The 20,992-nt window shown below is 39.9% G+C and overlaps 4 protein-coding genes across 4 annotated transcripts; 2 read left to right on the forward strand and 2 right to left on the reverse strand.

Annotated features, from left to right (window-relative positions):
* Positions 1-1,453: 1,453 nt before the first annotated feature.
* Positions 1,454-2,610, reverse strand: LOC141823680 (putative peptide/nitrate transporter At3g43790). The gene is made up of 5 exons (XM_074710948.1): positions 2,448-2,610; positions 2,188-2,275; positions 2,032-2,117; positions 1,666-1,940; positions 1,454-1,469 (listed from the first exon to the last, which is right to left on the reverse strand). Exons 1-5 carry the CDS (start codon positions 2,502-2,504, stop codon positions 1,454-1,456), a joined length of 522 nt encoding a protein of 173 aa, XP_074567049.1. The 5' UTR covers positions 2,505-2,610.
* A 153-nt stretch (positions 2,611-2,763) lies between these two features.
* On the reverse strand, positions 2,764-4,419 carry LOC141825582 (premnaspirodiene oxygenase-like). Its single transcript, XM_074712960.1, has 2 exons — positions 3,521-4,419; positions 2,764-3,400 (listed from the first exon to the last, which is right to left on the reverse strand). The coding sequence occupies exons 1-2, from the start codon at positions 4,403-4,405 to the stop codon at positions 2,777-2,779; spliced, it is 1,509 nt and encodes a 502-aa protein (XP_074569061.1). The 5' UTR covers positions 4,406-4,419; the 3' UTR covers positions 2,764-2,776.
* Positions 4,420-8,969: 4,550 nt separating this feature from the next.
* On the forward strand, positions 8,970-10,714 carry LOC141825524 (premnaspirodiene oxygenase-like). The gene is made up of 2 exons (XM_074712902.1): positions 8,970-9,854; positions 9,974-10,714. Exons 1-2 carry the CDS (start codon positions 8,970-8,972, stop codon positions 10,595-10,597), a joined length of 1,509 nt encoding a protein of 502 aa, XP_074569003.1. The 3' UTR covers positions 10,598-10,714.
* A 4,798-nt stretch (positions 10,715-15,512) lies between these two features.
* Positions 15,513-20,928, forward strand: LOC141825703 (protein DWARF 53-LIKE-like). The gene is given in 5 exon segments (XM_074713087.1): positions 15,513-16,896; positions 18,231-18,477; positions 18,702-19,953; positions 19,956-20,050; positions 20,052-20,928. Coding segments are annotated over 5 exon segments (3,552 nt in total). The 5' UTR covers positions 15,513-15,586; the 3' UTR covers positions 20,700-20,928.
* Positions 20,929-20,992: the final 64 nt, after the last annotated feature.

Below are 20,992 nucleotides of genomic sequence, written 5' to 3' on the forward strand. Positions count from 1 at the left end.
AGGAACCATCTAAATAGAATAATCAGACAATTCATTAACCGTATATATCATATGTTTCATAGACAACAAAACGATACATATAAAACAATATATGAAATAAAACGTAAATACAACAAAATGAATGTAAAACAAACCAGGAATCAACACGTCGAGATCTCTAAGCAACTCTATGTAAAGTTGAAACCAACTATAATATCGAAAGTGTTTACGTATGCAAAATTAGAGGCCAAAGAATGTAGACAATAAGCCAAACGGTTAAGTGGGTAATCAGAATAGATGTGCATAAATTTTATCTTATTTAAGAAGTCAAGGAAGTAGAGTAGATCGCAATTACTTATTACACCTTTAAGTTCTTCTTTAAAGTTCTCCATGTATACATAAATGTATATCTTTTATCATGTAGTATCTTTGTATTGCAATTTAGAATCTTAATTTTATCATTATTTGTTTCATCAAATAAGATAACTTCTCAATTTTTAGTATTTTATCAGTAGATATACAGATCATCAATAATATAATCTCAACAGGGATAAATATCACAAATCATGTGAATATCAATATGTATATTTGTATCAATGGTATAAATATCATAAATCAACTAAAAAGTGAATCACTGGAGCCAGTATTCTCAGAGTGTAATAATGTCATACGTATAGGCTAAAAGCTTCCTCAGAGTATAATATTGTCGCATACATTATCTAACGTATGAGCTAAAAGCCTTTAGCGGTGGAAGATATAATAAACATTGATCGCGGATGATTGTGCTACCACAACATGTGGGCGCTACTGCAGACGACCATTCTATCATAATAACATGTAGGCGGTCAGGTACTCTGGACCGCATACGACCATTCTACCACAACAACATATGGACGGTCTAGTACTCTGATATAAAGTTCTGGTATAAAATTAGGCTATAATTTTCACTTTTAGGATTTCATTTTCCCATTTTTTATTATTTTACTTTAATTCATTTTACCATTATTGTTCAATTTTAAGTTCATATCTTCAACCCAAGTTAACTTTTAATATGAATCATGATAATTCATTATGGTATCATCATCATAAGATTTGCAAGTAAAGGAGCAAGTATTAACAAGATGCAATATCAACAATATGGAGTATAAAGATTAAGAAATTTAAAGACAGGTATTAACGAAAGAGTAAGTCAGAATATCCATTTAATTTTTAATTCCCTCTTAATCCCCATATGAACCCACGTGTGAACAGAAATAATATTAATTATTTACCCTCCAGTGGTTTAATTATTTTAAACTCTCATTTCATTATTTTAAATACCATTTGAATTCCTTTTTTAAAACATTTATACAAGTATACATATAATCAATTTCGCTAATTATTCATGCACAAGGATAATGTATGAGTCAAAGGACAGAATTTATCCACTTTTATATACAACAAAATGCTTCGAGTGCCGACAAATCACCGTCCTCTATTCAAACTCGTATCTACAAACATAATACAAAAATAACCCAAATAATCAAAATGCTATTCAATAAGAGCAATGACATAAAATTAAACATTATCTACGACTCGAAGTCGATAGATCATTATTTTTGATCTTGCTATCTCGTACCACTTCATATTCCTACATGAGACCTCCATATCTAATTATTTACCCATCGTAACCACAAATCGATTAACATAAAGTATAGGCGTTTCTGTGCCCAGGAAAATATGACACCGCCAGCTGCAGGAGCGATTGCTTTGAAAAGGGACATCGCAGTCACAGATATCCCATTTGCAGCTCCTCTTTGTTCTCGAGGCACCGAGTTGTTTTGCAGAAGGAATAGGCTAGTAATGATGATCATAGAAAGAACATTCTTCAGCAAAGATGCGAAATTCACGATGATCTTGAGTAGAAGCCCTGATATACTTGCCATAAATGGATAAGCGGCAAGCAAAGGCATAGACAAAACCTGCATTTTGGAAAATAGTGTGCATCAAGAATAGATGAAAGATGATTTTGGCTCTAATGAATGAAGGAATATGTGAGCAAGTGACAGTTACTGCAGCCACACGAATCGAGTTGATGGATCCTAGAAACCTCTCAATTGGAGGATAAAGGAAAATTTGGAAAATTAGAAGACCAAAACCTGAAATATTGATCATATTTTGAGACATCATCGACTGTAAGTCTAAGAAATGTGCTAATTTACTGGGCACCTGCAACTGCAAGCACCACACCAACATCTTGAGATGAAAAGCTCAGTCCTCCATAGCTTTTATCACTGACAGCCCATAATGAGAATATCTAACAATAGTTTAGCAATGGGTGGTGGAATTAGTTACGACCAAGAAAAATCATATGTGCTGAAAACACAGCTTTAAAATAACTCATGAAGAAGGTTGTTGGCAAAACCTGACAGTTTACCTGAGCAAGTGAATGCTAAACTATTAGATAACAATGTTTGGACAACAATTACCTCACTGTAAGCCATGTCATGAAGAGAAAAAATACAATAAACAATGATGGAGGACATCAATGGCCAGTTCTTCAGTAAGTTCTTTTGAGGTGCATCATTTTTCTCAAATTCACCATGTCCTCCTCTTAGGCCAGAGCTGCATATAGATGTTTCTACATCTTCAGTTGCTACATCCCCATGTTTTGGGGATCATGATTGTGCAGTGTCTCCTATGCAATTATTTGAGGGTAAAGGATAACAAATTAGACCCTAGCTATGACCAATCTTAAAGTACATAAAGGATAACAAAGAGACATAAGGAACATCAACAAACAAGTAGTAATCTTATCTTAGGTACGTAAAGGAAAACGAGGAGAAGGAACGACGTGCAAATTAATTTTCCTCGAGGCACTGGCTCCAAATGTTTCAGTCATATCCAAATCTGCTGGTGCCATCCCCTTAGGCAGTGCCCAATCAAAGTGAAACAGGAGCTGAGCCAAGGCCAACTCTAAAGTGGACAAGCCAAAGGACATGCCGGCGCACATCCTTCTTCCCGCACCGAAAGGCAGGAATTCGAAGTCATTGCCTTTGAACTCCTTGTCGTCGCCCTCCTGAAACCTCTCCGGCTTGAAGCTCTCGCCGTCGTGCCAATATTTTGGATCCCTCGCGAGTGCCCAGACGTTGATGAGGACTCTTGTTCCGGCTGGTATCGTGTAGCCCAGAACCTGAGTGGTCTCTTGGCCCACTCTTGGAAATAAAAGGGGGAAGGGAGGGTGCAATCGGAGAGTTTCTTTGACGACGGAATGAATGTAGGCCAACTGTGGAACATCACTCTCTTCCACGTAGCCTTTCCCCTTCACGGCCTCTCGAACCTCCCTTTGGGCTCTGTCCATTGCTTGAGGGTGCAAGATGAGCTCTGACATGGCCCATTCGATGGTGTTGGCTGTGGTTTCAGTCCCTCCGGCAAATAGATCCTGATTGCAACCATCAACGACAAATTAAATTAAAGTGATTAAGAGATCATGGATCGATCGTCTGTCTCTCGTGAATGTTTATAAATAAATTTGTATGAACTTAATTAAGAGAGTACTCACGATGACGAGAGCCTTGATGCTTTCGTATGAGATCGGCACTTCCAGGTCGCCTTGATCTTTGAGCCTGAGCAAGACGTCGATAAGGTCCTCCTCGTCGTCTCTCCGGCTCAGCAAATGCTCCTGGATTGTTTCTTCGAGGATCACGTCCAGCTTTTTGTGGTAGCGGATCAGCTTGGTGCTGAACCCGGTGAGGACGTCCATGATTTTCAGCGACGGGAAGAGATCGCCGACGCTGAATCCGCTGGACATTTTGATGACCTCTTTGATGGTGTCCATGAACTTCTTCTGCTGCGGGCATCTCCGGCCGAAGGAGGCCTGGACGACGATGGAGTTGGTCAGCTCGTTGAGCCTCGCCCCGAGGTTGATCTCCTTGCCGGTGGTGGCGGCGTAGCCGACGTCCCTCATGAGGAGGGACACTTGCTCCGCCCTCAGGGACGCGAAGGACTTGACGCGCTTGGCGCCGAGCAGCTCCATGACGCAGAGCTTGCGGAGCTGGCGCCAGTACTCGCCGTTGGAGAAGGCGACGTCGCGGCAGCCGTAAGCGATGATCTTGGCGGCGGTGAGCTCGGGGCGGAAGGCGAAGTTGGCGTCCTGCGCTTTGAGGACCTGCTGCGCGCCCTCGCGGGAGGTGAGCACGATCTGGTCCACCTGCCCCACGCGGAGGCGCATCACCGGCCCGTGCTTGCGGGCGAGGTCACGGAGCGCGTGGTGTGGGAGCGCACCAACGAGATGGTGCAGGCTGCCGATCAAGGGCAGATGCCATGGGCCGGGGAACTCCGGCCCCGTGTTGTTGATGGATTTGCTCCTCAAGGATCTCCTCAGGACCACCAGCAGCAGCAGCAGGAAGGAGAGTGACAGGGGAAGAGAAGGCAACCAGAGCTCCATGATGTTTTACTGGATTCCACTCTAATACAATTGCTGCGTGATTCCAACTTGAGCAGCCTCGTGGAAGTATTTATAGGAAACTTCAAAGAAGTCAACAATAGACGATCAATAGCTTGTGATTTCTGTGCTTTGCTCAGATTGATTGGCACCTGGTAGGAACGTTCTCTCAGTCAACGTTACGTTAAATCTGAAAGTCAAAGTATTGGCATAATGCTCACGCGGGTCGTTCAAGCTTTTGGAGCTGATCAGGGATGCCAAGTGGGATTTGCCCACAGAATGAGTGAGTAACCATGGAAGAAGCCCGCAGAAAGGTGGTGGATCCATGGAACAGGGCGAAGCGGCAGCGTAGGAAGCATGGCGTTGCAGCATGAAATATTCTAAGAGCAGACGAGCATGAACAGAGACACTGTGGAATGTCTGACTAAAAATCTAAAGAAAAATAAATTCAACATAAAGCTACGACAATCGGAAGATAGTAAGCTATGAAAAATAGTGTGATTTATAATCTCGGATTCATGATTTTATATTATAATTGCTTGATTGAGAGTCTTTCACAAGGGATGTGAGAGACAGTGAGCTTGGTTTTGGAGAATTGCAAGAGCTTAAGAGGGGTAAGTCGACCAAAATCAAAGATCAAGTCATTTAATATTTGTCCTAGTGGACTGGTGGGATGCTCAATCAATTGTCTGTTCAACTAGAATCCTATGTTTTAGCTAAGACTCGATCTTTGTTTGATTTGAGTCGATTTAAATATCAATAGAGTCGACTCATGTAACCATTGAACAAGATAAGTTTGTTATATTAGCTAAGTGAGTTGATTGTCATGGATATTAATCCAACATGATTGAATAGATTGGATCCTTATGGAATTGATTAAAGATAAAAATCATTAGCGGAAAAACTTATGATATTATATCCAACCTAGATAATTACTAGATGCATATTGAGTCGGCTCAATATAGTTTTAGTTGATTGAATACTAATCATTAATTAAAAATTTTTCAGGATTTTTGTTGACTATTAGATATTTGGTAGAATTGCCAAAAGGGAGAAAGGTGTTGCGAACAAATGGGCGTTCAAGCTCAAGAGTGAAGAGGACAACCCCGAACCCCAGGTACAAAGCATGAATTGTTGTCAAGGGATGCAACCAAAAGAAAGACATTGATTTTGAAGAAATCTTTTCACCAGTTGTAAAGATGACATTTATTAGAGCAATTCTTGCTCTAGCTGCCCAACTTGACTTGGAGATTCAACAACTCGATGTCAAAATAATATTTTTACATGGAGATTTAGAGGAAGAAATTTATATGGAGCAACCAAAGAACCAGGCAAAGAATACTTGGTTTGCCATATGAAGAAAAACCTATATTATTTGAAGCAAGCTCTAAGAAGATAATGGTATAAAAAAATTTGATCTCTTCATGACCCAACATAATTTCAAGAAGACCTCCACAGACCATTGTGTGTTTGTGAAGAATTATGAAAATGGTGAGTTCATCGTTCTTTTATATATATGTTGATAATATGTTGATTGTTTGGAAAGGACAAAACAAAAATTGCAGCGATCAAGAAGGCATTAAGCAAGTCCTTTGCCATGAAAGACGTAGGTGCCATGAAGAAGATTATTGGAATGAAAGTCTCCAGAGATCATTCCAAAAGAATGTTGTGGATATCTCAAGAAACTTATATTGAGAAGATTCTTGAGAGGTTCAATATGCACAATGCAAAATCTGTGCAAATTCCACTAGCTGAACACTTCAAGCTGAGCAAATCTCAATGTCCATGAAGAAGAGAACGAAGAAATGAGCAAGATACCATATTCATCTACTGTTGGTAGTCTAATTATGTAGTATACAATGGTTTGTAAAAGATCAGATAATGGTTATGTTGTAGGAGTTGTGAGTATATTCCTATCAATCCCAAGGAAAAGAGCATTGGGAACTGCCAAGAAACGTTTATGTTTTGAAATAGATATCTAATGCTATCTAAAGAGGAACTGCCAAGAGACGTTTATGTTTATTTCATCATATTATCTACTTTAGATCTAAATCTTCTAATGCTATTTTCTATTTTATAAATTCATAATCTTTTCTGTTTCCCACTTTGTAATTCCAACAAGATACTTAAAACGAAAGACCACCATACACCAATCACCAATCAAGACCAACTTGAACGAAGGATCACTATACACTAATCGAGATCAGTTTAACATTCGATTTCTTGACCCACCAGACTTTTTTTGCCTAAATGTCCAGTCCTCTTGATCCATCAAGATTGCCTAATATCCGGTCCAACTGACTTATTAGGGCTTATCTATCTTGAGAGTTTATCATGGATTTTATTGGGAGCCCCTCTACCATTATCCCCATGGTTCAAGCCTCCCTTACCTCATTCATTTTTTCCTGAGGGTCCCCCATATGACTCCGCATAGACTATAACTTTGATACCAATTGTTAGTACGATGGAAGTCACATATTTCTATAATGGTATGGTATTGCCCACTTTGGATCTATGCCACTTATGATTTTTTTTTTAGCTTAATCCAAAAGATCTCATACCAATAGAGATATCTTCCATATCATTTATACATGATATATTCGTATTAGGTAAAATGTAGGTCGTTCATCTTTACTTATATGACACATCTTTATTGAGAATATTATATGTTGTTCATCTACTCAATATGTTATGTTTAATGTCAAATAAAATAAAATTATAATGTGAGTAATGTTGAAAAATAAAAAATAAAAGAAGACAATTAATAAAAAATAAATATCAAATAAACATATATTATAAATTATGTTGTTGTCCTTTTAATTATATTTTCATGCATATCTCTTTTATCTCTCATTTTGTCTTTGTGCTTACTCTTCATTTTTTTTGACCGTTAAATTAATTGTTGAGATATATACATAATACTAATAAAGTTATTTCAGAGATATGCATGTAGTTAAGTTGTTTAATTTTTTTTAATATATTTTATTTTGATATTGTTACAGTTCATGCGCAGTAAACAAAACTAATATCACGATAAGTCTAATTTATGCGGGACGTGACATATTGTATTCCTCTTTGAGAAAAAGAGAGTTGTACTTCCACATCCACACTTGTGAGAATTGTGAGAGATCCTCTTGAGAAAGAGAGGCATACATTGTAATCCTACTTTAATAGTGGAGATCATTTCTGTACTAGGTCCCGTGGTTTTCCTCACTCACGCTCACATTGAGGAGGTTTTTCCACGTAAAATAATTAATGTTATTATTCAATTCTTTAAACTTATATTCACTTCTGTATGACTGTATCGTGCCCATTTTACATTTACAAATGAGGGAATTTAATCTGTCAATTCCCAACAAATTTCAACCAGAAGCTATCGAATGAATTGTCTTATCCTCTATTTGAAAACACTTTTATCTCTTTCTAAAAAAAAGTAAAATCCACTATCCCAACAGTCTCACAAAATCAGCTCCACGACTACCGTGTAAGAAGGTAAATTGAGAAATTACAGTTGACTACAACGGATGAGGAAATTATCTCAGTTTCATCGAAATTCAAACCCTTGTCCTCTTCTACAACTTTGTTCCGTCATAACTAAATTTCGGATTTGATCCATCTAACAAATTACTAGGCCGTGAAGTAAGGATTAGTCATGTTATATCTCTAAGTGAGTCAAGTAAACTTTTCTTGGCGAAACCGAGATAATACTTTTCTCCGTCATGGTCAATTGTAATTTTTCGATTTACCTCTTCATAGATCGTGAGGATCGTGTGAGACCGTTGAGATGACAATTTCATTTTTGCTGAAGAGTAAATTTTGTTTTATATTGTTCTTATATTTCTATTATACATACTCCCACTTAATAATTTTGATAAACACAATTAAGAACAACTTAAGAAAGGAAAAAAAAAAATACTTTATTTACAAATTAAAGTGTTAATCACTACTTCTGTCTCTCTCTGCTTGAGTCCCAGTCCAACCCCAAACAAATCCGCTTATCGCTTATGATCAAAACCATGGCCTCTGCCCTACCTCTTTGGACTCCAAGCTAATTCACGCGCCGTTGTTCCATGGAACCTCGGTTACAATTCCGTGGGCTACTTCTTCCTCACAACTACATATCAACTCACTACCTCATTCTGTGGGCTTTCTCATTCGCATTCCTTGGATCAGATGGCGGGCACCAACCGTTCCTTTATTTTATTTTTTAACAAACACTTCTGACTTTGAATAGTCCTTCCAAGTCGTCTTTTGTTGACAGCCAAAATTAAACAATCCAAGAAAAAAAAAGTTGATTTGGCTCACCCTGAGATACATGTTGACAGCCAAAACAATGAATGAAGCAATTATCTGAATATATACCAATTCCAATATGCAAAGTTTTAATTGTAAATGTTGACAGCCAAAACAAGATATGATGATTGAACGTTGATTCTTATCTAGATTATGCATGGTTGACATCCTATAAATACTCCCGCGAGGCTGCTCGAGTTGGTATCACACAGCCAGTCTGAGACAGAGTGATTGAATTAGAATTAGAATTAGAATCAGAATCCAGTAAAACATCATGGAGCTCTGGTTGCCTTCCCTTCCCCTGTCACTCTCCTTCCTGCTGCTGCTGCTGCTGGTCCTGAGGAGATCCTTGAGGAGCAAATCCAGCATGAACACGGGGCCGGAGTTCCCCGGCCCATGGCATCTGCCCTTGATCGGCAGCCTGCACCATCTCGTCGGTGCGCTCCCACACCACGCGCTCCGTGACCTCGCCCGCAGGCACGGGCCGGTGATGCGCCTCCGCGTGGGGCAGGTGGACCAGATCGTGCTCACCTCCCGCGAGGGCGCGCAGCAGGTCCTCAAGGCGCAGGACGCCAACTTCGCCTTCCGCCCCGAGCTCACCGCCGCCAAGATCATCGCTTACGGCTGCCGCGACGTCGCCTTCTCCAACGGCGAGTACTGGCGCCAGCTCCGCAAGCTCTGCGTCATGGAGCTGCTCGGCGCCAAGAGAGTCAAGTCCTTCGCGTCCCTGAGGGCGGAGCAAGTGTCCCTCCTCATGAGGGACGTCGGCTACGCCGCCACCACCGGCAAGGAGATCAACCTCGGGGCGAGGCTCAACGAGCTGACCAACTCCATCGTCGTCCAGGCCTCCTTCGGCCGGAGATGCCCGCAGCAGAAGAAGTTCATGGACACCATCAAAGAGGTCATCAAAATGTCCAGCGGATTCAGCGTCGGCGATCTCTTCCCGTCGCTGAAAATCATGGACGTCCTCACCGGGTTCAGCACCAAGCTGATCCGCTACCACAAAAAGCTGGACGTGATCCTCGAAGAAACAATCCAGGAGCATTTGCTGAGCCGGAGAGACGACGAGGAGGACCTTATCGACGTCTTGCTCAGGCTCAAAGATCAAGGCAACCTGGAAGTGCCGATCTCATACGAAAGCATCAAGGCTCTCGTCATCGTGAGTACTCTCTTAATTAAGTTCATACAAATTATTTATAAACATTCACGAGAGACAGACGATCGATCCATGATCTCTTAATCACTTTAATTTAATTTGTCGTTGATGGTTGCAATCAGGATCTATTTGCCGGAGGGACTGAAACCACAGCCAACACCATCGAATGGGCCATGTCAGAGCTCATCTTGCACCCTCAAGCAATGGACAGAGCCCAAAGGGAGGTTCGAGAGGCCATGAAGGGGAAAGGCTACGTGGAAGAGAGTGATGTTCCACAGTTGGCCTACATTCATTCCGTCGTCAAAGAAACTCTCCGATTGCACCCTCCCTTCCCCCTTTTATTTCCAAGAGTTGGCCAAGAGACCACTCAGGTTCTCGGCTACACGATACCAGCCGGAACAAGAGTCCTCATCAACGTCTGGGCACTCGCGAGGGATCCAAAATATTGGCACGACGGCGAGAGCTTCAAGCCGGAGAGGTTTCAGGAGGGCGACGACAAGGAGTTCAAAGGCAATGACTTCGAATTCCTGCCTTTCGGTGCGGGAAGAAGGATGTGCGCCGGCATGTCCTTTGGCTTGTCCACTTTAGAGTTGGCCTTGGCTCAGCTCCTGTTTCACTTTGATTGGGCACTGCCTAAGGGGATGGCACCAGCAGATTTGGATATGACTGAAACATTTGGAGCCAGTGCCTCGAGGAAAATTAATTTGCACGTCGTTCCTTCTCCTCGTTTTCCTTTACGTACCTAAGATAAGACTACTACTTAGCTTGTTGATGTTCCTTCTGTCTAATTTGTTATCCTTTATATATGTACTTTAAGATTGGTCATAGCTAGGGTCTAATTTGTTATCCTTTATGTACTTCAAGATTGGTCATGTGTGTGGAGAATAATAAAGTTACTAGAGAATAGTACTTATTGTAACACAAAATGCATTTTATGGATTGGATATATGTGATTTGAATATTTTGTTTCTTTAACAAAACCTTTTAGATTACACCCACCATTTCCTCTTTTAGTTTGTTTAGAGTTGATTTACCAATCAAGTTTTTGAGTACACAATACCAATCGGAGCAGGAATTTTTATCAACTTGCAAGAGGTTCAAGATATTCGAAGAACTTCTAAGAACTTAATAAGCTAACGAAAGCGGCGAGGAGGGCTGAGAGTCTAAGGAAACTAGAAGATGTTGATAATCGAAGATGTTTGGGATATACATTTAGTTGTTAAAGACGCTCCAAGTTTGCAAGAGATCGACTAGCTAGTACGAGTCGAGTCCTTCGAGCCTACTCAAATTAAGATGGGCCGGGCCGTATCTTTGGCAAGACATCTTCACAACATCAAAGACTTCTTCCATCGGTTTGCAATTCCACGTCAACAATGGCAGCACTAACCTGCTTAAAGTCTGGTTTGCGTGGTCAGTTTCTCAAACTTAAAGGTAATTAAACAAGAAATAACAATATATTTTTTGATAATTTTTTCATTAATAAAAAGTGTTTGGATGATAACCATGCGCGATTCTGTCTGTCCTTTTCTTTGCTTGTGAAAATGCCACTGAGCCCACAAGCCAAGCTGCAGGATGAGTGTCCAAAATCAAGACAGTGCCATCTTGTCACGCCAAAAGAAGAGGCAAAAGCTTCAGACGGCGGCTAATGCTCAAGCTGACTCGAAAGCCACTCAGCCTGATTGATAGATAAATAGATAACACAGTCAATTTCTGCAGTATTCTGGGCTCAGTGCCTGAAAGCAGATGGCACGCCTAAATTTGACAAATGCCCATGATCGCACCCTGCCAATTCTTGTCCCTGTCACAATCAGCTCCTCCTTCGAACGCAATGCCAATTTCTGGAATGAACAGTCGCTGCATGTGAACTGACAATAATTGAAGCCCAAATGTAACTATCATAACTGCTGTAGACTTCGATCCCTTGACGTAGAATGTCTTACAGCTAAGCAGACTTCTCTTTCACTTTAATGATTCTGGACTGGGAAAAATCTTTTGTGAGATTCATTAACACTGCTCCTGCATTATTTTTTGTCTGCTCAGGCTCCAAATCTTTTGTCTGCATCGTTGCAAACTGCCAGGGAATCCCAAGAACTTCAAGAGCTCATGATTTTTCATGTTTTTCGAACTTCAAGAGCTCGAAAAACCAAAATGAGTACAACGAGATATTTCTGGCCAACTTTTGGGCAGGACCGGACTTTCAGGATTTGGCTGTGAGCTCGAGTCGGCAAAGACAAAGTTGCAGAGGTAAAGCAGAATGGAAGCTCATCTAGGAACAATCTCACACAATTAGGCTGCACCTGTCAAAGTCATAGTCAATGATCAAACATGAATCCTCTCATTGCCACCGCAAAGCTGGTCATGGCATTCTGGAGGGGCAGTGGGGCACTAGATGAGATCTGAGGCAGGGCAAAAGGTTAGGTTTTGCCCCAAGTGTTTAAAGGGGTGACAGTGAGACTTCCTTGACCTACTGCAAATGGAAGCTCATGCAAAGGGCTACTGCACATGCATGGATGGAGAGGGAAGAGCTTGATGAGAGCCAGGGCACAAAGCAAGGAGGGACCATTTGTGAATTATGACATCTTAGTAGATTCAAGCACTAGTCGTGATTTCCAAAGTGTTTAACTTTGAGAGCTCAAGAACAAGGACTCGATTAGAAGGTAGTGCTAGAACAAGGATGTTAATTATCGGCATTAACAACTTCCTTTTAGGGAGTTCCACATTCACAACAACTTGGCACGTTTATGAGCCGATTAGGTTCGATCGAGAATCGGATGCCGATCCAATAGAGTCACACTCATGTCGGTTCGATCGATCGGAAAGGCTAGGAATGGTGACTCTGGTCGTTCGGGTTCCAAAGCGTTGGCATCCATATCTTTTGATGCATTGAATCTATTCATCTTCATCCTTCTCCCCCAATTGAGATATGTTATTTTGTGCTTTATTCAACTTGTTCACCCTCAAAGCTCACAGTGTTGGTGAAGGAATCTAGGCATACATTAAAGTATGCAATCCAATGCAGCATCTTTTTTTTTATTTATGGCTCTGAAAAATTCATATTATATTTGTTCCTTAGATCTCTCAACTTTGCTTTAACACCAAACATATTTTAATTGTTATGATTATAGTTTAAGAAACAAATCTTTTAAAGCCAAAAAGAGTCCAATTCTACATAAAAATACAAAATAGTTTTTTTTAAATATATATTTTTTAAGATGTAAATGTTAAAAGGTAAATTTTGTCTTGTCTCACTTGCACCTCTTTTAACAAATGTAGTCCTAAAAGATTTTTAATAATATTGTTTTTTTTTTCTAAATGTAAACGTTCATTCATCTTTCTTTTTTTTTTGTGAGAACACAAACAAGAGAATTGTCTATTTAGTGAAAAGATAAGAGCATTCATAGTGATTTTAAAAGGAAATTTGTCATGACTTTGAATGAAAAGTATTCTCTTTTCCTTTAACAAAATAAATAAAAGAAAAAAAAGGTTTCAAAACAATTTGTAAAGGTAATAGTTGACTTCATCTCAAGTTGCAATGGAACATCATGATCCCCACATGGAAATATGTTCATCCCATTTGAATAGTTTAGATTAATACATTTGAGTGATTAGCACACTAATAAAGCCATTTTTTATCCCTTGATGAATAATGAATTTAAGAAGTTTGCACTTTGTTCTATAGTTTATGTAGAAAGAGTTTGAAAAAAAATACACAAGTGTTAATATTTTCTCAAACGTAAGAAAGAGTCAAAACATATTTACAAACTTTAGAGGCAAAGTGAAGTTTTTTAAAATATATATATATTTTTCATTACAAATTGCACTAGACTGAATAATTAGAAAGACAAACATTTTCAAAAGGATAAATATAATTGCCATGGCTTCTGTCTTTTTGTTTCCCATTATCTTTTTCCATTAAATAATAAATTGTTTTATTTATTGCATGTCAAGTAGCTTTTTGAAGAATTTTAAAAGTGCCTTATTTTTTTGTTATCTTTTTTAAAATGTTCTTTGACATTTAATTTATTGATGCCCAAATGTTTCTTTAAATGAGTGGTTTAGATAGTGTAAAATAAATACTTTGAAAATAAATAATAGACATTTTAAAATATACCTTCTTAAACTATTACATATATCAATTTAGAGAGTAGAAATTAGAAAATAAAAATACATATTTTTTTTAAAAAACCTTTAGAATTATTTTAAATTTATAAGGAAAGGAAGGAGACAAAGATGATGACTAATCAAATTGATAAAGATCACTCTAAAAAAACCAAGTATGAGGGTGTTTATGTCAATAATGAAAGAAGGGGAATGTGGAACATTTCTAAGTCTATCGAGTTTATTTTGACTTCTATTCGATTCTAATGCGACAGTCCAAGAAAGGTACGCCAAGTGGACGGTCAAGAATCCCCTAAATTTCCATTTCAAAGAAAGTTTTTTGTCTTTTCTTTTTCATTGTATATTTATTGTGTATTTATTTTGATTCTAAAGGGTTTGAGGTGATGTAAATGGTAGGCAAAAGGATTAGGGTTCTTATTCTCTTTCTCGTCAATAGTTTCTTATCAAAAATTTTATCTATATCTTTCTCTCCTTTTTAACTTTTTAAAGTGAATTATTGATTTGATTCGATTTGCTTCAATAGGAAAACACATGAGCTGTTAGTGGAAATAGTAAATGTACTATTTTCAAGAGATAAACATATTTTGGTGTGATCAACAATTGTATTTATAAAACTAAACTCTTTATAATAATTTATGAAAATGTGTTCATGCTAATTAAGCCATCATTTTATTAGTTGTTTGAGGCTTTTGAGGGTTAGTAATGGCGATGACAAAGTCAACATAGAAGTCAACTACTTTATGCAATCATTTTATGATTCTACAATTTTTTTTTTATAAATTTTTTTTTGTCTTCATCCTATCGAACAACTATTGCTAGTCAACGAGGGGATAAGCAATTAATGTTCTACAATTTCTTATTTATTAATTTTAAACTTTTATTTTATGATTGTGTTTAATTGCTATTAACATTATTACTATTTTTAATGATATAATTAATCAATTAATCCATGATTTATGTAGATTGATTTTATATGTAACAAACACACTTCTCTTATTTTGATATAATTTAGTACTCATTCGACAAATATATAGACATCATCGTAAAATATTTGACATTCGTATATAAGAATGGACGAATTAGGATTCAATGAGAATGAGTGTGATCACTTGATTGTATCGATCGAGCCGGAGTTGAGGATGAGTTTGCCCCCTCACTTGACTTGCCTCTTCGAATTTCAATTTTGCCACTTGAAGGGGAACTTTGATGATGACAAAAACACACACCGCACGGTGCTTGGCCTTTCTCAGCTAAAAATTTGTGGTCGCATCAAAAACTTCATGCGCCTCTTTATTCATGCTGTCCAAAACTACCGAATTCGACCGGAATGTGTTCAATTATTGCGGTCGAACCGTACCGGTTTTTTTATTCTTGATTTGTCCGGGTCAGCGATTCCCAGCCGGCGGGGCCCAGTTATCCAATGGAGAGTTGGCCAATGGGAGGCGGCCAGCTTTTGCAGCCGTCTCTCTTTTATAACAAGCGGAGCGACTCGGTGGAGTCGGCGGAGGTGGTGGCGGCGTGGGTTTTGTACTATTTACGGAGAGCCCCTCGGAGATTAGAATATTAGCGAAGGGGAGAAATTTAATATTGGAAGTAAAGTGAAGTTGTATTGGTATATGGTCCGTGGCCGCGGCCGCAAGGGGATGCCGACGCCGGTTAGCAGCGCCCGCGCGTGCCTGGCGGCGGAGGCGGGGGTCGCCCTCGACGAGGGGGTGGCCGTCGCCAGACGCCGCGCGCACGCGCAGACGACGTCCCTCCATGTCGTGTACGCGCTCCTCCTCCAGCCCGCCGGCGGAGGGGGATCCGGATCCGGCGCGCAGTCTGCTTCTTCTTCCATCCTGCGCGATGCGCTCTTGCGCGTGCGGAGCGTCTCGTACTCGGCCAGGATGCAGCTCAGGGCGCTCGAGCGATGCTTCGGGATGGCGCTCGACCGGCTGCCTTCGTCGTCTGGGGGTCAAAGGGAGGAGGGCGGGGATGAGCCGCCGGTTTCGAACTCGCTTATGGCGGCTATAAAGCGGTCTCAGGCGAACCAGAGGAGGAATCCTGAGAGTTTCCATCTGTACCAGCAGCAGCAGCAGCAGAACGCCGCCTCCGGCGTCGTGTCAACCTTCTCCGGGGTGAAGGTGGAGATGCAGCAGATGGTTCTTGCGATTTTGGATGATCCTACTGTTAGTCGGGTGTTCGGTGACGCCGGATTCCAGAGCGTGGACGTCAAGTTTGCCATCCTCCGCCCCCCTCCGACCATCCTCCGATTCCCTCGCGCCGCCAAGTGTGCGCCGTTGTTCTTGTGCAATTTCTCGGCCGGAGATGGATTTGAGCCGCCGGTCACTACGAGGAGGATCGCTTTTCCCTTTGCCCCTGCGGCCGGTCAGCTTTGCTCCGACGGCGGCGACGAGAACTGTCGCAGGATTGGAGATATTCTATCCCGGAAAGGAGACGCAACGAACCCGATGCTCATAGGTGTCGGGGCCGCTGAGGCAGCCAGAGACTTCGCCCAGGCCGTTGAGCGGCAAAATTGGGCGATCTTGCCCCTGGAAATTCGTGGAATCGAACTCGTTAGCATTGAGAAGTTGTTGGCGGAGCTCAGCACTGGCCGCTGTGATTTGTCTTCCGTCGATGCTAGACTGATGGAGTTGGAAAAGGAAGCGGCGATGCCCGGAGTGGTGGTGAATATAGGAGATTTGAAGGAGATGGTGGAATGCAAAGCTGAATGTGATGAGCACGAAAGGCGTTTGGTCTCTGAGCTCACAAGGTTGCTCGAGGTTTACCGAGGTAGGCTGTGGGTGATGGCTTGGTCTGCGACATATGAAACATACATGAAGTTCCTGTCTAGGCATCCATTGCTGGATAAAGATTGGAACTTGCAGCTTTTGCCGATCACTTCAGTGAGAAGTGGGATGGGTTCATCACTTCCTAGACCTCCCAGGTATGTGAATTAGAACTTATCATTTTGATCTATGTCTGTGAAACTGTTATTTTCCTTCAAATTCTTATATGATGGCGATGAGGTTATTGTGCTAGTCGAACCTTCTCCCACTTAGCTGACCTTTCATTATGCTCTGTGTTTTCAGTGAACTTCAGAGTTTCTCATACTCAATATGTGAAAATTAAGCCTTGGACGACATTTGAATTCTTGGTTTATAGTTTTTTTACTTAGCATGCCTCTTGGCTATCAACTTCTTGTAACTGACACAAATTTTACCATCCACTAAAATTTAACTTGTCGAGTAAATTGTCATTGTGAAGGTTTTGAATTCACTTACTGTCTAAAATATGATACAACTAGATTCTGTGTGTTTTTTTAAATTTTTTTGACACAAAGGACTAGATCCAAGAAATAATGGGTTCTTTTATAAAAAGAAGGTATTTCAAGTAGACTCAAATAGATCTTTGATTTGTGACAAAAACTTCAGCTTGTCCTGAAATTTCTACTTAATTGCTCGATAGCATAATTGGTGTGAAAAATTTCCCATGTGAGTGTAGTGGTATAACCTTTTTGTCCTTTTAATTTCAAGATATTTATTGACGTTCAAAGTGAAATACTTACTATATGAAAACTTTGATATTAAGTTCCCTGTCTCATCCGTATATCCTTTCCATAGAAAAGAGCTTATTCTAACTGATACTCTTTTACGAAGGCCTCTTTTTATGCATGCCCTTAGGTTTTACTTGACTATCATTTTGCTTTATTAGATTGTCCCAAATATCCTGAGGGGAATAAAGAAACCATCACGTGTTTTGGATTTGTCACCAAGATGTTGTAATCAAAGGCATATGATATCATACAGTCACTTATATATGCAGAGAAGTAAAGGCCCTTGTCTACTATCTCAAATTCTGAAGAAATATTAGGTTTTCTATCTGTTTTGAGTACTAGGGCCACGTTTCCCTGGAATCTGTGGTCTCCTAATCTGATGGATCTATCTATTAGTAGTCATTTCAGTTCTTTTCCACAATTGAGAAGAAAAATTTTGGAATAGATCCTTGGCTATAGATAGCTTGTCTACATTTGCAGCTAATGAAACAGCACTTGCCCTAGAGTTAAATTATCTTTTGCTATACAATGTCTCAACAACAAACTTCTAGTTTAGGAATGCGCTGAAGCACTATGAGTTGGTTCTTAAATTGGGGTCCGAAACTTGTTTTAGTTGGCTTATGATGATTTTTAACGATTTTCTTTGTTGAGGTGAAACTTCACTATGTTATAGCTTATGAAAAGTTTTGTTCTTAGAATCTCAACTATGCTGCATTATGTTACAGCATGATGGAATCATTTGTTCCGTTTGGAGGCTTTTTCCCTACAGCATGCGAGTCTAAAGACCTTGGCAGCAGTGTTTCTCCACCAGCATCCCGCTGTGAACTTTGTAATGATAAGTATGAAGAAGAACTTTCCATTTTTCTCAAGGGACAATCATCTTCAGTTTGTGAAAATAAAAAAGATACCTTGCCGTTTTGGCTTCAGAAAGCCAACACAACTGGCTTGAACAATGTATATAATGCAGCACAGGTACATTTTCTAGTAATATTCATGTCTATTCGCTGTACTAAGCGATTAAGAAAATCTCTTAGTTTACCTCAATAACTATTCAGTAATCTCATTGAATTACCATGTGTCATGACACTGCTTTGTCACTTTAAGCTCAAGACAAAGCCAAACATAAATTTTTTTTGGTAATCTACTTATCTTTGTTTGTTTTTTGGATTCATATCATGTGATTTTCTCAACTGCAGGCTAAAGACGATGATGGTTTATTGAATGCTAAAAGTATGGAATTGAAAAACAAGTGGAATGAAGTGTGCCGGCAACTCCATAATTGTCGTACAAGAAAAACTGTCAATTACCCTGAAATTCCTTGTACCACTTATACTTCTAGTATTTCTTGCAAAAATAGAGCCTCCAGTAAGGTTACTGAAAAACCTGAAGAATCTCAAACACTTGGCAATTCACTATCTATCTCAGTAGGCACTCAGACGGTCACTGTGGCCAGCCAGAGTATCTCATTGCCTTTAGTCGTGGAATCAAGAAAAAATGACCTACTATCAAAACACCAAGTCAGACTTTCAAAAAGTGAACAGCTTCAGAGAGTGGATATCCCCCATCACCAAGGTGATGAACATGCTTCCCCTTCCTCTATAACATCAGTTGCAACAAATTTGGTTTTGGGTAACCTTCCTGAGACTCTTTCAAAGGAGGAAAAACCTGCTAGGGAAGTTCAAAAAAGTCATGTGGAGAAAATATCACGTTGCTTACCCTCAGTCGATACTGCCAAAAGAAATGTATCAGATGTTCCTGTCGCAGCATTTTCCTGCTCTAGCATTCAAGATTACCTGGCAAAGAGTGTGTACCCAGTCAATCCAATCCACTCATTTTCACAAGTCTCAAATGCCTGTGTTTCTTCTTATGACAAATCCCCTTTGTTAGTCTCATCCAGTATAATGCAAAATATTGACCTGAGTAGCTACAAATCATTTTGTAAAAGTCTCATTGATAAAGTTGGCCGACAAGAAGAAGCAGCTATTGCTATTAGCCAAGCCATATTCCGTTGTAAAATTGATGAAAGGCATCGTGGTAGACTGCGAAGAGACATTTGGCTTAATTTTCATGGTCCAGATAAGATGGGCAAGAAGAGACTAGCAGTGGCACTTTCAGAATTAATACATGGAAACAAAGATAACTTTATTTGCATTGATCTAAGTTATGAGGACGGTATTGCTCGACCCAGTAGCATATGTGCTCAACAAGAGGTAACTGCAAAAAATGTTCAATTCAGAGGAAAATTGAATGTTGATCTTATTGCTGAAGGGCTAAGCAAGAGATCATATTCTGTTGTTTTCCTTGAAAATGTAGATAAAGCAGACTTTCTTGTTCAGCAAAGCTTATCTCAGGCCATTCATACTGGAAAATTTCCTGATTCTCATGGAAGGGGATATAGCATAAACAATGCCATATTTATCCTGACTTGGGGCAGAACCATAGAAAAAACTTAGCTCGGAGAGAAGATTGCAGTAGTTTCTGCGAGGATACTATTCTGGCAGCTCAGTGTTGGCAGATGAAGATTTGCTTAGAAGCTTGTCGGGGGACTTAATAGCGGTAGTCCAAAATCTAGTGCAGTCTCACTTATTTCTATCCAAAAACCCAGTAGGATTCAAGTATATTTACAATCATCTTCTTCGAGTAAGCGCAAAGTCGATTTGCCTGATGACTGTGATAGGAGCTACGGAAAGTCCATGTCCAGCAAAAGGACACACACAATGCCCAAGGGCTTCCTAGATTTGAATATGCCGATTGAAGAGGTTGAGACAGAAGATGATCATAATGATTCTTCTAGTCTTAAAGAAAAGTATACATCTGACAACTCAGAGCCATGGATCAAAGAATTCTGCGACCAAGTTGATGCGACAGTGAACTTTACGTCTTTTGATTTTGATGCCCTTGCCAACAGTATCTTGGAAGATATCAACAGAACCTTTCGAAGCACTCTTGGTTCAGACTCTTTGCTGGAGATTGATCGAAAGGTCATGGAGCTGCTACTTGCAGTAGCCTGGTCATCAGAAGATCGAGGACCTTTAGATAATTGGTTTGAGCAGGTTCTCGGCAAGAGCTTCAGGAAGATGAAGCACAAGAACAACCAATCAAGTAATAGCATTCTTAAACTAGTTTGTGAGGATGCACTTGTCGAGGAGCATGCACCAGGAGTTCTTCTTCCTTCGAGAATCATCATCAATTGACAATTTATTTTCCTTAAAAAATAGCATGTAGCATTCCTTAATGGAATAAGCATGACCCTGTTGGTTACTTGATCTTATTGTTTTCATGGGGCATAATCAGATTATCATCTATCTTGTAAATTGAAAGCAACCTAAAGTTGAGGCAAGTGGTTGTAGTTACCCAGATAAACATAGTGCTACTTTATGTTGCTGATTCTAATGAGAAAAAAAGAGGAGTTATTATTGTTGCTGACTGTGTGTTTATCAGTGATATTTAAGACCATATTTGTTACACCTCAAAGTTGGGTTACTAC

This window comes from Curcuma longa, chromosome 3, assembly GCF_044706935.1.
Source record: "Curcuma longa cultivar G26 ecotype Majalengka, Jawa Barat chromosome 3, ITB_CL_G26_1.1, whole genome shotgun sequence".
Lineage (NCBI taxonomy): Eukaryota > Viridiplantae > Streptophyta > Magnoliopsida > Zingiberales > Zingiberaceae > Curcuma > Curcuma longa.